General features: G+C 42.1%; 1 protein-coding gene across 2 annotated transcripts in view; it reads left to right on the top strand.

Moving 5' to 3' along the window:
* The first annotated feature begins 547 nt into the window (after positions 1-547).
* Positions 548-16,935, top strand: part of SLAIN1 (SLAIN motif family member 1) — a 78,734-nt gene continuing 62,346 nt past the window's right edge. For both annotated transcript variants that reach the window (XM_021065765.2, XM_021065766.2), the window contains exon 1: positions 548-1,393. In XM_021065765.2, coding sequence (XP_020921424.2) covers positions 771-1,393 — 623 coding nt within the window. In that variant the 5' untranslated portion in view covers positions 548-770. The remainder of the gene's footprint in view (positions 1,394-16,935) is intronic.

The following is a 16,935-nucleotide window of genomic DNA, read 5'->3' on the forward strand; positions in this document are numbered from 1 at the left end:
TTCTCCTTTCCCCTAGGCTGCCTCTCTCCCACCATTTTATTTCTGCTTTACTTATTAGGGGATTGATACCATCATCTCAAAGCCCTTCAGTTCTGCGTTTTTACTTTTTAGTTCTGATGCCCTGCCCTTTGGTTTTCTATAGGTTTCCCGTTAGCTAGTGGCTAGGAGATGACGTCATTAAGCACAAGCACTCTCGGAAGGTGGTAAGCTGGCTGGCGAGGGATGCACCCCCGCCCAGGGTAAGCACCTGCAGCAGCTCTTTTGGAACCCAGCCCCTGACTTTGAGGTCCGCGGGATTTGAGAGCTCTTCAGCGACGGGAGGAAGTGCCTGTGGCGGGAGAGTGCAGGCCAGGTCCAATCAGGCACCTGGGATTGGGCAGCGTGGGCGGGGGCGGAGGCCGCAGGACCCCAGCCTGCGCTCCCGGCCCCGCCCCTCGGGAGCGCCTCGCCCCCGGGCCGCTCCTCCACCCCGGCACCGCCCACTTAGCGTCCGTGCCCCGCCCCGCCCGGGGGCCGCGGCTAAAACCCGGATTCGCCGCGGCGCCCTGGAGATTGGAGGGACGCTCTGAGCATGTGCAGAGTAGCTCAGAGGCTGCTGCCTCGGCCGGAGGCTGGGGCCCGGCGCTGATGCACACAGCCGGCTCGGCCTCAGCCCCAGAGAAGTCAGCTCCCTGGGCTGGGGAGGCTGGAGAAGAGCCGTAGCCTCCCCGAGGCCCGAGGAGCTGGAGCGGCGACGCGCATCCCCCGTTCCCCCTCTTCCACCCGCCTTGATGACCGCTGCGCCCTCGGGGCCCACGATGATGGCGGAGCAGGTGAAATGCTCCTCGGCGGGGGGCGGCTCCGGACCTGGCTCCGGGCCGGTGGTAAACGCGGAGCTGGAGGTGAAGAAGCTGCAGGAGCTGGTGCGCAAGCTGGAGAAACAGAACGAGCAGCTGCGGAGCCGGGCGGCCGCCGCCCCGCACCTGCTGCTGCTGCCGACGCCGCCGCCCGCTGCGCCACCCCCCGCCGGGGCCTGCAGCCCGTTAAGTCCGCGGAGCCCACCGGCCGCCACCCCCTCGGGGGGCCTGGGGCTCGGGCTGGCGTTGGGCGCAGGGGGAAGCGGCGGTGGTAGCGGAGCCTCCAGCCCCGCTTTCCCGGGGCCCTATTGCCTGCCCAACCCGGCGCCCTCCTCGCTCTGCAGCCTGGCGCAGCCCCTTGAGGCGCCCTTCGTCTCCTTCAAGCCGGCGGCTGGTTTCTTCGGCGCGGGAGGCGGAGGGCCGGAGCCGGGGGTCGCGGAGACACCGCCGGGGACCGCCGCCGCGCCGCCCTCCCCGCCCCCCACGCTGCTGGATGAGGTGGAGCTGCTGGACCTGGAGAGCCTGGCGGCTTGGCGGGACGAGGACGACTACACTTGGTATTGCTGAGCTCCACTCCCTGCCCTGGGACCCTCGCCTGCGACGTCCGGGGGAGGGCGAGGGCTGGAAGGGAGTGGGCAAGTCTTAGCCATCGCCCCCCGGACGCGGTGGCCTGGCAGGTTCCGAGCCGGGCGTTGAGCGGAGGCTATTGACCAGGATGGAAACCTGTTTGCTAAGAGCTCAGGCTGACCATCTGGAGATGAACTGGTCCTCTCCATCTCCTTGTTTTCTTTCTGCTGATGACTGAGTCCCAAGGTCCTCGTTAGCATTAACTGCAAAGTCCAAGCTCTCTTGTCTTTTTGTCACTCAATTCTGTTCTTTTTCTCAGCCTTTTTTTTGGGGGGGGGTGAGGACGGGGGATGGGTAGGGGTTGGCCTCCGTCTGCTACTGTTACTGTTTTCTTCCCAAACTGAGGTTGATCAGTGTTTGCGTGCTGTCCCTACTTCCTTGGCACCCTCAAGCCGCCTAGTGATATCTCCTTAAGAGCTTCGTTCTTACTGTTTGAGTTGTGCAGTTATTTGTGTCATTCGCGGCATCTTTTCTGATAGCTTCTCAATTAAGAGACTGTCTGGCTTTCCCAATGTACTGACCTCACTGGCTTTTCTGTCAGTAATAGTGGGGGTAAAAAAAATGGGGGCTCATCAGGGAATGGAGAGAGCTGCTTGAAGATACTCCATTATCTATTTACCAAGGAACTTGCATTAATTTTCAAAATTAAGCTGGCGATTGAAGGAAACTTTTTTTAATTTTTAGGAGCTTCAAGTTGGTTATCAGAAAACTTGAGGCTGCCGTCATTCATTAAGTTCAAATCTGGTTACCTCTGTCTTCCCATCAGTGAGCCGCTGGTGGGAGTTCTAATTCCTTTACTTGTTTTTAATGCTCCTTGCTCATGGGGTAGTCAGCACTTTGACTTCTTTTGGTTGATTCATGTTTTTCTCAGGCATTAGAGGTAGTGTGATGTCAGATGAGTCCAAGTCCCAGCTTCAGATAAGGTGGCACTTAGGTCCGTGCAGGAAGAATGAACAGCCCCCACGCAGCAGTGGAATGAAGACTAGCTGGAGCCTTTTTGATTTAATCTGAGGTCTTTTTATTTAGGACCCTTCCTGTTTGCCAAGCTGGGTTTTCCTCACTTTCTTTGTTTCTGGTGCACAGTTGCCCAGGAGGGCATGTGAGATGGAGAATCTTGCTGGCTTCCCATTGGGAATTGTGGTGTTGCTTTTTCCTTGCACTCTTGAGAACTCTTTAACTGTAGAGTACACTAGTTGGCTCAATTCTGAGAAGCAAAATGTACGAAGCTGTAATAAGGCATAGTCATCCTCCTTCTCAGTACTTTTTAGCAACTGGGCGGGTAGCTCAGGTTGCAAAAATCAAAACAGCGCTCCATTTCCTGGAAATATAAGCCATTTTTGAGAAGCTGCACCTTTATTTTGGTGAAGCTAAGGCTGTATTGTAATATCAGATTTAGCCTGAATATGGTGCCAGAAAAATGATCACGTGATGGTTCTTACTAATAGCGGAAAGTAAGCCCTTATGCCACTTTGAAATTATTTTAGATTGATATAGTCCCAGCTTGGCCTTTCCTGGAGATGTGTACATACGCAGAAGAAGGAAACTTGCTTTATTTTGGATGGGGATCAACCCTGTGTTTTAAAAATATTAACATTTTAAACTTTATGATGATATACTTACAATTTCATAAGTGTATGGGATTGGTGGCCATACGTAGGTAGCTAATAAAATTTTTTCTTTTATGATGATATACTTACAATTTCATAAGTGTATGGGATTGGTGGCCATACGTAGGTAGCTAATAAAATTTTTTCTTCTATTGAAGGGACATCTATCATATTTAGCTATCATCTAACTATTGCTGGTTTTTAACATCTAGGCTTTCCCTTTGTAGTTTTTGTGTGTGTGTGTCGAATCAGCATTAAATAAACTTTAAACATCATTTAGTGAGATGAAGCTATTAGCACTTAAGGTGATTTGCAGCAAATCTGAACTGTAGCAGGTTCTGCTAATTTCACTCACCAAGTACCTAGGTGAATGAATAAATCAATGCCTTGACACTTTACAGATGTTTCTGTAGACAAATGGCACTCTTGTTTTTAGAGTATCTTCCTCAAAACAAACCTAAGATTCCAATCCTAGGTGGAAAAACAGGGAGGGATCATTAAGTGGGATAGATTAAATTTTTTTTTAAGGTCACTTGATTTATGGAAAACTTCTATCAGAGCATTTTTATATCTTAATATAATGTACATATTAATTTTCTACTTCATTAATATAATTTTCTACTGCAGTATTTGGCCTGTTGATGACCAAACAGTCTCCAGGGTTTCATTTCAAAACTAAACCTACTTGTTAATGTTTGCAGAGCCCTCTGACACCACATGTCCCTGTCCGGTGGCCTCACAAATAGTGTTTTTCATTTGGATGCCCTGATACATTTGCAGGAAGGCAGCTCATTTTCTTTTTCCTATTTATTAAGTAATAATTGTGTAACAGTTGAAGTGGATAATATGTACCTGATTATTTTTAAAAATATTTTAAAATAAGTTTTACATTTTCATTGTAAAAGACAACACACAGAAGTGAATATAAAGTCACAACTCTCTTCCCTCTTGTCCTCCATATACAACTATGACTCGGAGTTAACTCTGTTAACCTTCTCTAGATCCTTCAAGGTAAAAACATAATTACACAAATCAATATGCAGATACATAGAGTTCAGCTTTTTTTACACCTGCCTTTCATTGAGCATATGTTGGGCAGCTTTGTCTCTATGTAACAACCGCATCATTGTTAAAGTAACTACTAAGCACCAACTTACTGTTAACTGTATCACCTGCAATTTTTTGAGCATGTTTATCATTTCATCCTAATGGGTTAAAATTGATAACTTATTTAGAATAGTACTTCCTGCTCTAATGCCGTATCTTCAGGAAAGAAAAGTTCACACATGTAGGTTAATGATGGACTATTTTAGAAGTTCTTTGATGTAAGTCTATTTTTTCTAATACTAGAATATAACTACTCACCTTCTATTACAACATGGATAACACTTGATTCAAGAATTACATGTAGAAAGAAAACAGTGAATAGGGTAGTAGCTGCTTGATGGTAGTTCATTAGTTAGTGAATGATGAATCAGTTCTCATAGGCCTTTTTTACCCAAACAGTTATTTAACCTATAAGTATGCCTATTAAAAAAAAAACACTTTGGCTTAAGAAGAACGATGTGTTTTTTTTGTTTCGATGAAAGCCTTGAAACAAAACAAATTGTCTTAAATCTTCAAATGTTTATCTTAGTTGAATTTAAAGTATTTAATTTTGCCTTAATACAGTCTGGTCATCTTAGCACAGTGCTGCTAGAATTAAATGTCTTAGAAAATTAAAGATGATTGTGGTTTCAGAACCTTAACTCCAATTATTATAGTCCCATAGCAAACTTCACATCCTGCTGTAATGATTCTTCAATTATCTTGCTTTTAATTTGACAGCCTTAACTTTCCAGGAGACCATAGGCCAGAAAGTAAAGGGAAACTGAGTATCAGAAGCAAATTCCTTAGCAACATGGATACACCTAGAAATTACCATGCTAAGTGAAGTCAGTCAGACAATGAGACACCAACATCAAATGCCATCACTGACATGTGGAATCTGAAAAAAGGACACAGTGAACTTCTTTACAGAACAGATACTGACTGACAGACTTTGAAAAACTTAACGGTTTCCAAAGGAGACAGTTTAGGGGGTGGGGGGTTGCGCTGGGGGTGTGGGGTGGAAATCCTATAAAATTGTGTTGTGATGGTCATTGTACAACTATAAATGTAATAAATTAGTTGAGTAGTTAAAAAAACAAAAGCTGAAAAGAACTGACATCTTGATGCACATGTGGGTCATGGTGTGACCAGATGACTTTTCAGTCTGTACAGAAGGATGTTTCAAAGGTCCCTGTCCCACTGTTGCTAGGCTGAGAAGTACCAGCATATGAGGAGAGGGAATCAGATTGGAATGAAGTGGCAGTGGGAGCAGTAAATCACCAACTGCTTAGTAGACCTTTCTTTGAGCTGTTTTAGCGCCCTTATTTCAATGTTAAGGGACTGACGCTCCAAGGAGAAATGACTTACATAAACTTCTCCAGTTATTTACTGAAATAATTGACTAAAGTTCAGGTTACTTACATGGATTCAGAAGTGTTTGCACCATTGGTATTTTTCCCCCAAGGGTGGCTGTGATGCATTAGTGAGTTATAAAGTCAGTTTAGTGGACTGACAAGTATTATTTTTTAATGAAGTGCAATAGAATATAAAGTCAGAATCAGTGCAGTTTTTCCTATACTACAAATTTGTCTTGATTAAACGTATTTCAGTTTTAGATGTATAGGTCCTGGCTCGAAATAGTAAATGTATTTGTGCATTTTGGCTAGACTTAGATTAGCTCCAGTTTGTACTGTTTGAAAGCAAAATGGACTTGAAGAAAAAAGGTAGAAGAGCACAGCTCCTCAAAGATAGTTTAATGCTGGGGAAAGTCAGGACCTGCACACCTTAGCCAGGAGGACAAGTCTATATGCACATAGTGTGAAGATTAAAACATGCAGACTGATACAAAATACAGCTGTATAAGGAGCTATTTATTCTAGTGGAGTGGCAATTAGCAGAATATTGAGATTTACATAAAAAGGATGTGGCAGAGATTTTAACGCGCCCAACTGGAAAGGACAAGAGAAAAGTTCTTAATTATACAAGGGGAAAATGGCGGTATGAACAAATTAAGGGAAATTTAATGAATGAGATATTCATCTTCCATGTGAAACACCAAGACCCTGGACAGATGGCTAAAATCATTGCCGGTTCTTCATCAAAGCTGTTGAACACCTTGTACTATACATATGGCATAGCTAAATCAGACCACCTAAACTGATTTTTTTGCATAATTGATTTTCAGGGAAAAGACCAGAGGGTGCTTCACTTTCTGACAATGCTAATTGAAAATGTGCAGTGTTTTTTAGGAGCAAGTGGAGCTGACTGAAGTCTGTGCTGAGGTGTCTTTTTTTTTTTTTTTTTAATTTTTTTTGATTATCTAGGGCTACACCTTTGGCATATGGAGACTCCCAGGCTAGGGGTCTAATCGGAGCTGCAGCCCCCGGCCGACGCCAGAGCCACAGCAACGCGGGATCCGAGCCGCATCTGAGACCTACACCACAGCTCACGGCAACGCCAGATCCTTAACCCACTGAGCGAGGCCAGGGATCAAACCCGCAACCTCATGGTTCCTAGTCGGATTCGTTAACCACTGCGCCACGACAGGAACTCCTAAGGTGCCTTTTAAACGAGTAACTTTGAACACTGCTATGAGACACTGAAATAGAGTTTAGATCTAAATGTGGAGGGGCGGGGGGAGAGTCCGCTATATGACTGTTTAATAGCTAATACTTAGACTTAACTGAAACTTTTAAATAGCTTAGTGGGGCTGTTTCTTTTGCAGCAGCTGACCAGCTTGACCCTAGCAGGTGCTAGAGAATCTAAGCTGACTAAAAAGATGGATTGATTATGCTAATCAGTGCTGGTGTTTTACCTTTCCTTAGAATAAAATTTTGGTCATTGAAGGTTCTTAAAATGACTTACCTGAAAATTGACACATGCTACTTTTCAGTGACAGGACTATGATATAGATGTCATTATTTTTGCTATGCCATTTGTTTTTGTGTTATCTGCAAAAGGATGACCTTAGAACCAAAAGCTGAGAATAGCTAAGATTATTTTTTTCTAGACATTTTGAAATACCTCTTGTGAAGCATTCGGGGTTATTATGATGAGCTTTGTGTTATTTCTGACTTCCCAGTATTAGTGCACTTATTCAGTCAGGGGTCCAGAAAATGAAGCGGATGGAAAAGGAGAAATTCTATGAGAAGGACAGTAGTTGCTAGTCAAGTGCCTTTGGAAGTTTTGAAGAGAAGTTAAGGAACACTAAAGTGTGACATTTTAATGGTAGCTTTTCTAATATTTGAAGCATATTCAAGTTTTAGACTAAGTCTGTTCCGGTATTCTTGCTAGATTCCAATATACCATCAATGAGACTGTAGAAGGTGAAAGAGCAGTTAGTAGGTGGTATATTGGATTAATTGTGGCAAAATAAGACGTAAATGTTGCTGACATTATAATGACAGTGAATGGGGTGATTTTTATGACTAATTTTTTTTTTCTTTTTTTAGGACCTCGCCCATGGCATATGGAGGTTCCCAAGCTAGGGGTTGAATCAGCTGTAGCTGCCAGCCTATACTACAGCCCCAGCAATGCCAAATCCAAGCCGCATCTGCGACCTACACCACAGCTCGCGACAATGCTGGATCCTTAACCCACTCAACGAGGCCAGGGATCAAACCTGTGTCCTCATGGATGCTCATCGGGTTCCTTAACTGCTGAGCCACGACTGGAACTCTAATTTTTATGACCTTTTAGAAGATGAGAACCACTTAGGAGAAAATCGAAGTTTTGCCTTGATGATCTAATTTTTTTTTTTTTTTTTTTTTTTTTTTTTTTGGTCTTTTTGCCTTTTCTAGGGCCACTCCCGTGGCATATGGAGGTTCCCAGGCTAGGGGTCTTATTGGAGCTGTAGTCGCTGGCCTACACCAGAGCCACAGCAACACCAGATCCAAGCCACGTCTTCGACCTACACTACAGCTCATGGCAATGCCGGATCCTTAACCTGCCGAACAAGGCCAGGGATTGAACCCACAACCTCATGACTCCTAGTCGGATTTGTTAACCACTGTGCACCATGACAGTAACTCCTTGCTTATCTAATTTTGGAGACATGTTATACTGAGACAGTTTGTAGCTACATGATCTTTGTAACCACCTGCCCTTTTTCTCTAAGTCTAGTTCTAGGCCTAGCCAGAGATACAGTAGACTTGAAACTATCCTGGGAGCATTATTTGGAGACTGACTTTAAAGATGATCCCTTCTGGGAGTTCCCTGGTGGCCTGGCAGTTAAGGATTCGTCATTGTCACTGCTGTGGTTCAGGTTTGATCCCTGGCCTGGGAACTTCCGCATTCTGCAGGCTTGGTCCCCCCCCCCAAAAAAAATTGTCCATATGTTTGCATAGTGCTTCTAAAGTTTTATCAGACTAATAAAATAAATAGGATGTAAATAGTTCAAAGACTCATCTATACCAAGGCTAATTACCGAAAACAACAGTCTTCTCAACTCTTTCCTCCCCGAGTCCTCCATATAGATATCACTTTATACTCCTTTAGCTCTTCCTTTTTTTTAAAAATTTTTTATTTCTAAGCAGCCTTTATACTACATGATCTTAAACACCTATAGACTTGTCTTGGAAGCTGAAGACTATGATATCTTCATCCTCCAACCACTTCATCTTCTTTCCACTCTCATTCTCATAATGGTTTTCTCCTAAGTCCTATCTCATGTCTGTGTTAATGATTATTAACTGTTAGCTGAGCCCTGTTAATAGTCTGTTACCTTTATTTTCTCTAGTCTTTGTTCCTCCAAGAGTTAATAAGGGCCCCTCTCCTTCTCTTTTGCTTTCTTTAATCCCTTATAACTAATTATTTCTCTAAATACTGTATGGGAGCCATAACATTTCTCGAGAAGGTCAAACATTTGACAGTCTCTTCAATCTACTTTGAAAACCTTATTTTGGGAGTTCCCGTCATGGCTCAGCCATTACCAAACTGGACTAGCATCCATGATGATGGGGTCCGATCCCTGGCCTTGCTGACTGAGTTAAAGATCTGGCATTGCCATGAGCTGTGGTGTAGATCGCAGACATAGCTTGGATTCTGAGTTGCTGTGACTGTGGCTGTGGCATAGGCCAGCAGCTACAGCTCCAATTTGATCCCTAGCCTGGGAACCTCCATATGCCGTGGGTGGGGCCCTAAAAAGACAAAAAGTAAAAACTTTATTTTGGGGAGTTCCCTTGTGGCTCGGTTAAGGATCCAGCATCGTCACCGCTGTGGCTCTGGTTATAGTTATGGGGTGGGTTCCATCCCTGGCCTGGGAACTTCTGCATGCTGTGGGTGCCACCAACCAAAAAATTAAGTGGAATGACTTTTAAAAAATTTATTTTGTAGTCCCATCCCTTCTAGAACCCTTAATCCCTAATGCTCCAGTCCTTAATGTTTATTCCTTAGGTTAGTGTGCAGTGCTGTTGTCATGGAAATTCCTTTGGTTTCCAGCCAGTGTTGGATCTCCAGTTTCATAAATCCTTTGTCTTTGAATTAGATTTATTTGCACAGATGGGGCACAGCATCACTAGCTTTCTGAGGAAGGGACATGTGTGAGAAATACGCTTTGAAATCCTGTGCATTTGAAAATGTCTTTATTCTGTCCTCATAGATTTATTGTTGGGCTGGGTATGAATGTCTAAGTCAGCTATTTTTCCTCATATTTAAGGGCATTGTTCCATTTTGTTCCAGTTTTTATTATCCTAAAGTGCACTGTGCTTGAATATTGAATCTTTCATGACTTTTTCTTTCTTTATCCCTAGTGTTCTTTTTAAAAGTTTTATTAGATTATAATTGATTTATAATATTGTGATAATTTCTGCTATACAGGAAAGTGATTTAGTTATGCACATATCCATTTTTTTTAAGATTCTTTTTCCATATTGGTTATTACAGAATATTGGGTAGAGTTCTCTGTGCTATATATAGCAGGTCTCTATTGACCATCCATTACATATACAGTAGTGTGTATATGCCAATCCCAAACCCCAAATCCTTCCTTCCCTGCCACCTGTCCCCTTTGGTAACCACAAGTTTGTTTTTGAAGTCTGTGTCTGTTTCTGTTTTGTAAATAAGTTCACCAGAATCATTTTTTTTTCAGATTCCACACACAAGCAATATCATTATGATGTTTGTCTTTCTCTGTTTGACTTACCTCACTTATTAGTATGATAATCTCTAGTACCATCCATATTGCTGCAAATGGTATTATTTCATTCCTTTTAATTGCTGAGTAATATTCCATTGTGTATAGATACCAAATCTTCTTTATCACTTCTTCGGTTGATGGACATTTAGGTTGCTTCCATGTTTTGGCTACTGTAAATGGTGCTGCAGTGACCATTGGTGTGCATGTATCTTTTCAAATTGTGGTTTTCTCAGGATAGATGCGCAGAGGTGGGGTTGTCAGACCATGTGGTATTTCTGTTTTTAGTTTTTTGAGGAATCTCCGTATTGTTTTCCATTATGGTTGTACCAATTTACATTTCCACCAACAGTGTAAGAAGGTTCCCCTCTTCTCCATAGCCTCTCAAGTATTTATTGTTTTTAGTCTTTTTGATCCTGGCCATTCTGACCTGTGTGAGGTGATAACCTCAGTGTGATTTTGATTTGCACTTCTCTGATTATTTAGCAATGTTGAGCATCTTTTCATGTGTTTTTTGGCCATCTGTATGTCATCTCTGGAGAACTGTCTATTTAGATCTTAGTTTTTCATTGGGCTTTTTGTTTTTTGGTATTGAACTACATGAGTTGTTTGTATATATGGGAGATTAATCTCTTAGCAGTTTCCTTTGCAAATATTTTCTCATTCTGTGGATTCTGTGGGTTGTTGTTTTGTTTTGTTTACTGTTTCCTTTGCTGGATAAAAGCTTTTAAGTTTAATTAGGTTGTGTTTGTCTATTTTTGTTTTTATTTTCATTACTTTAAAGGTGGACCCAAAAAGTTACAGCTGCAATTTATGTTGAAGAGTGTTCTGCCTGTGTTTTCCTCTAAAGAGTTTTGTAGTATCTGATCGTAAATTTAGGTCTTTAATCCATTTTGAGTTTATTTTTGTGTATGGTGTTAGAGAATGTTCTAATTTCATTCCTTACATGTAGCTGTGTAGTTTTCCCAGCACCACTTATTGAAGGAACTGTCATTCCTCCTCTGTATGTTCTTGCCTCCTTTGTCATAGATTAGTTGACTGTAGATGTGTGGATTTATTCTGGGCTTTCTATCTTGTTTCATTGATCTATATTTCTGTTTTTGTGCCAGTACCATACTGTTGTGATGACTGTAGCTTTGTTGCATAGTCTGAGGTCAGGGAGCCGGATTTCTCCAGCTCTTTTTTTCCTTTCTCAGGATTGCTTTGGTTATTTGGGGTCTTGTGTGTCTCTATACAAATTTAATTTTTTTGGTTCTGTTTCTATAGAAAATGTCATTGGTAATTTGATAGAGATTTCACTGAATCTGTAGACTGCCTTGCATAGTATAGTCATTTTGATAATATTGATTCTTCCAATCCAAAACCACGGTATATCTTTCCATCTGTGTCATTTTCAGTTCCTTTTAATACTGGCTTATAGTTTTTGGAATATAGATCTTTTTCCTCCTTAGATAGGTTTTTATTCCTAGGTATTGTATTCTTTTTAATGTGGTAAATGGAGTTGTTTCCTTTATTTCTCTTTCTGATCTGTCATTGTTAGTGTGTAGAAATAAATACAAGATATTTCTGTGTATTAATTTTGTATCTGAGTTCTGCAGATTCATTGATGAGCTCTGGTAGTTTTCTGGTACTATCTTTAGGGTTTTCTATGTATAGTATCATGTCATCTGCAAGCAGTGATAATTTTACTTCTTTTCAAATTTAGATTCTCTTTATTTCTTTTTCTTCTCTTTTTGCCATGGCTAGGACTTCCAAAATTATGTTGAATAAAAATGGTGAGGGTAGACACCCTTGTCTTGTTCCTGATCTTAGTGGAAATTCTTTCACCTTTTCACTGTTTTGAATGATATTAACTGTGGGTTTGTCATATATGGCCTTTATTATGTTGCAATAGGCTCTCTCTATGCTCACTTTCTGGAGGATTTTTTTTTTTAATCATAGATTGGTGTTGAATTCTGTCAAATTTTTTTTTTTGTATCTATTGAGATCATCATATCGTTTTTATCCTTTAATTTGTGATATGTCACACTGATTGATGTATAGATACTGAAAAATTCTTGCTTCCCTGGGATAAATCTCACTTGCTTATGGTTTATGATCCTTTTAATGTGTGGTTGGATTTGGTTTGCTAGTATGCTTTTTTTGTGTGTGTGTCTTTTCTAGGGCCACACTCGAGGCACATGGGGTTTCCCAGGCTAGGGGTCTAATTGGAACTGTAGCTGCCAGCCTACACCAGAGCCACAGCAATGCCAGATCCGAGCCTCCTCTGCAACCTACACCACAGCTCACGGCAATGCTGGATACTTAATCCACTGAGCAAGGCCAGGGATCAGACCCACAACCTCATGGTCCCTAGTTGGATTTGTTAACCACTGAGCCACCACAGGAACTCCAGTTAGTATTTTCTTCTCTTTTTTTAGGGCCGTGCCTGCAGCATATGGAGGCTCCCAGGCTAGGGGTAGAATTGGAGCTGTAGCCACCAACCTACACCACAGCCATGGCAACACAGGTTCCGAGCCATGTCTGCGACCTACAGCATAGCTCACGGCAATGACAGATTCTTAACCCACTGAACGAGGCCAGGGATCAAACCCGCAACCTCATGGTTCCTAGTCGGATTTCTTTCCACTGCACCACAGCAGGAACTCCTGCTAGTATTTTCTTGAGAATTTTTTCATCTAAGTTAAACAGTGATATTGGCCTATAATTTTCTTTTTTTATGATATCTTTGTCTGGTTTTGGCATCAGGATGTTGGTGGCCTCATAGAATGAGTTTGGAAGTGTTCCTTCCTCTGCAATTTTTGGAATAGTTTAAGAAGGATAGATGTTACCTCTTATCTGAATATGTGATAGAATTCACCTGTGGAACCATCCAGTTCTGGCTTTGTTTGTTGGAAGTTTTTTCATCACAGTTTCAATTTCAGTACTTGTGATTGATTTGTTTATACCTTCTATTTCTTCCTTGGTCAGTCTTGGAAGATTGTACCTTTCTCATAAGAATTTGTTCATTTCTTCTAAGTTGTCCATTTCATTGGCATTTAGTTGCATCCTTTGTGTTTCCATGGTGTCAGTGGTAGCTTCTTTTTCATTTCTGATTTTAGTGGTTTGAGCCCCCTCTTTTTTCTTGATGAGTCTGGCTAAAGGTTTATCAATTTTGTTGATCTTTTCAAAGAACCAGCTTTTATTTGATTGATTTTTTTTGTTCTCTTTGTCTCTGTTTATTTCTGCTCTTTATGATTTCTTTCCTTCTACTCTATGTTTTGCTTGTTCTTCGTTAGTTGCTCTAGGTGTAAGTTTAGGTTCAGTTTTCTCTTGTTTCCTAAGGCAGACTTGTATTGCTGTAAACTTACCTCTTAGAACTGCTTTTGCTATGTCCCCATAGGTTTTGGATCATTGTGTTTTTGTTTTCCTTTGTCTCTTATTTCTCCTTGCCCCCCTTTTTGGCCACCTTGTGGCATATGTAGTTCCTCGGACAGGGATCAGATCTGAGCTCCAGTTTTGACCTATGGCACAGCTGGGGCAGCACCTGTTCCTTTAACCCTCTATGCCAGGCTGGGGATCAAACCTGCATCCTGGTGCTGCAGAGACTCTGCTGGTCTTGCTGTGCCACAGTGGGAACCCTTGTCTCTAGGTATTTTTTGGTTTCCTCTTTCATTTCTTCAGTGATCCATTGGTTGCTTAGTAGCGTATTGTTTATTAGTCTCCATGTGTTTGTGTTTTTTGCAGTTTTTTTCTTGTCATTGATTTCTAATCTTACAGTGTTGTGGTCGGAAAAGGTGCTTGATATGATTTCAGTTTTCTTAAATTTACTGAGGCTTGATTTGTGGACTAAGATGTGATCTATCTTGGGGAATGTTCCATGTACACGTTAGAAGAACGTGTGTTCTGCTTTCTGATAAATGGTCTATAAATATCAATTAATTCCACCTGGTCTAATGCTTCATTTAAGGCCTGTGTTCCCTTACTGATTTTCTGTTTGGATTATCTGTCCATTGCTGCAAGGGGGGTGTTAAAGTCCCCCACTATTATTTTGTGATTGTTGACTTATTTTTTTACGGCTGTTAGCAGTTGCCTTGTATGTTGAGGATCTCCTGTGTTAGGAGCATATATATTTACAATTGTTTCATCTTCTTGGATTGATCCTTTGATCATTATAGTGTCTTTTGAGTCTTGTAGCCTTTTTATTTTGAAGTCTATTTTGTCTGATAATGACTATTGCTACTCTGGCTTTCTTTTGATTTTCATTTGCCTGGAACAACTTTTTTCAGTCTCACTTTCAGTCTTTCCCTTTCAGTCTGTACATGTCCCTAGATTTGAAGTGGGTCCCTTGTAGACAGTATATAGATGGGTCTTGTTTTTATTTTTTATTTTTTTATTATTGGTTTTTTTTAGGGTTGCACCTGTGGCATATGGAGGTTCCCAGGTGAGGGGTCCAGTCGGAGCCATAGCTGCTGGCCTACATCACAGCCACAGCAATGATGGAGCCCCAACCCACTGAGCAAGGTCAGGGATTGAACCTGCATCCTCATAGATACTAGTTGGGTTTGTCAACCACTGAGCCATGACAGGAACTCCCTGTGGGTCTTGTTTTTATATCCACTCAGCCAGTCTATGTCTTTTGGTTGGAGCATTAGTCCATTTACAATTAAGGTAATTATTGATGTGTATGGTATTTTTTTTTTTTTTTTTTTTTTTTTTTTTTGTCTTTTTGCTATTTCTTGGTCCGCTCCCATGGCATATGGAAGTTCCCAGGCTAGGGGTCTAATCAGAGCTGTAGCTGCCAGCCTACGCCGCAGTCACAGCAACTCGGGATCCGAGCCATGTCTGCGACCTACACCACAGCTCACGGCAACGCCGGATCGTTAACCCACTGAGCAAGGGCAGGGATCGAACCTGCAACCTCATGGGTCCTAGTCGGATTCGTTAACCACTGTGCCACGATGGGAACTCCAATGTGTATGTTCTTATTGCCATTTTGTTAATTGTTTTGAATTTGTTTTTGTTGGTATTTTTTCTTCCTTTCTTTTCTTGTTCTCTTTTGTGATTTGATGACTATCTTTAGTGTTTCCTTTATTTTATTTTATTTTTGTCTTTTTAGGGCTGCACCTGAGACATACGGAGTTTCCCAGGCTATGGGGTCATATCAGAGCTGCAGCCACAGGCCTACGCCACAGCCATAGCAACACCAGATCTGAGCTGCATCAGTGACCTATGCCACAGCTCATGGCAATGCTGGATCCTTAACCCACTGAGTGAGGCCAGGGATTGAACCTGCGTCTTCATGGATACTAGTCAGATTTGTTTCCACTGAGCCACCACAGGAACTCCTAGTGTTGCCTTCAGATTTCTTTTTCTTTTCTTGTCCGTGTGTCAATTGCAGATTTTTGGTTTATGGTTACAATGAGGTTTTGATATAGAGGTCTGTGTATATAGAAGATTGTTCTAAGTGACTTGTCTCTTAGTTTTTTCCTTCTCCACCTGTTGTTAATCTTTGTGTTTTGCATCTGGGAGACTGCTTCAAATTGCTTTTACACAGTTACTTACAATAGTTTAAAAGGTTCATTTGCCAAAAAAGAATAACTTTTTTTTTTAGCCATCCTATTTTTGTTTTGTGAATACAACATTTTCTGTCAGATGATAACAGTTTTAATTGTCTTGGATTTTTATCTGTTTTCTGCTTGTATTTCTCCTCGGTTCTTTTATTTTTTCCTTCTAAAAGTCTCAGAGTTTTATTTAAAGGGAGTATTCCAGATATCTGGTGTCATTGGTTTTCTGTTCATGCCCAGAGGCAGTATTAAAGTTGATGCAAGGCTCTGTGTGGGTGGTGCTCTTTGACTGGTAGACTTTACAAGTGATTGGGTGGGTTGCCAGCTCAAGTTCCAGTATTTCTAGGTCTTCTCTTGGGTTCATCTGTTTCTCTGGACCTAAACCTTTACTCCTGGGAGACAGAAGTAAGGAAGTGAGTTCTAGGAAGGTAAAGGGGAAAATGGAGCGAGGATTCTAACCCTTCAGCAGGTGGACCTGCAGTGTTAGTCCCTCTAGTTCAGTGAAGTATTTCATTGCTCCTTCAGCTCACTTCACTTTGCCTGAAGTGGGAGCTTTTCTGGGTCAACCTTCTCTGATCCTCGGTTGTAGTGGAGGAGGGGTGGTGGGACTGGCTGGCTGAAGTAGAGGAGGGGATCTGGGGTCCCACTTATTCCCTATGCAGATTTTCAGCTGAACTCCTGGTTTCATTCACATGATCACACCTATATTCTATGAGCCGCATGGTAGGGGTGAGGCATAGTAGCAGATAGCATGGATGGATGGAGTATAAAAGAGAGAAATCCCTGTATAGGAATACAGCAGAGTGGATCACGTAGCAATTAACTGTGCCTGCAGGAAGCAAGCACTGCTTTTGCGTGTGCTGTGAGGCTGTGTGGTCAAATGAGAAAGCCATATGATGCAGGCCCGAAGAGATTAAGGACTTCTTCCTAAAGGGTTCCCCTGCAAACAAAAAGCAAAACACTTTACAAAACAGACTGATGGGAGTATGTGAAATCCTGATGCAGGCTCGTGGGTAGAAGTTCTTAGCAGCAGGAAGATATGGGATGCTAGAGGTGATAGGCAGAGCACTACTTCAGATGGTAGCTGAGAGAAGTCT

This window comes from Sus scrofa, chromosome 11, assembly GCF_054392235.1.
Source record: "Sus scrofa isolate SSC_HxYL_T2T_F1_AM1 chromosome 11, Sscrofa_HxYL_maternal_Yorkshire_Landrace_v2.0, whole genome shotgun sequence".
In the NCBI taxonomy this organism is placed as follows: Eukaryota; Metazoa; Chordata; class Mammalia; order Artiodactyla; family Suidae; genus Sus; species Sus scrofa.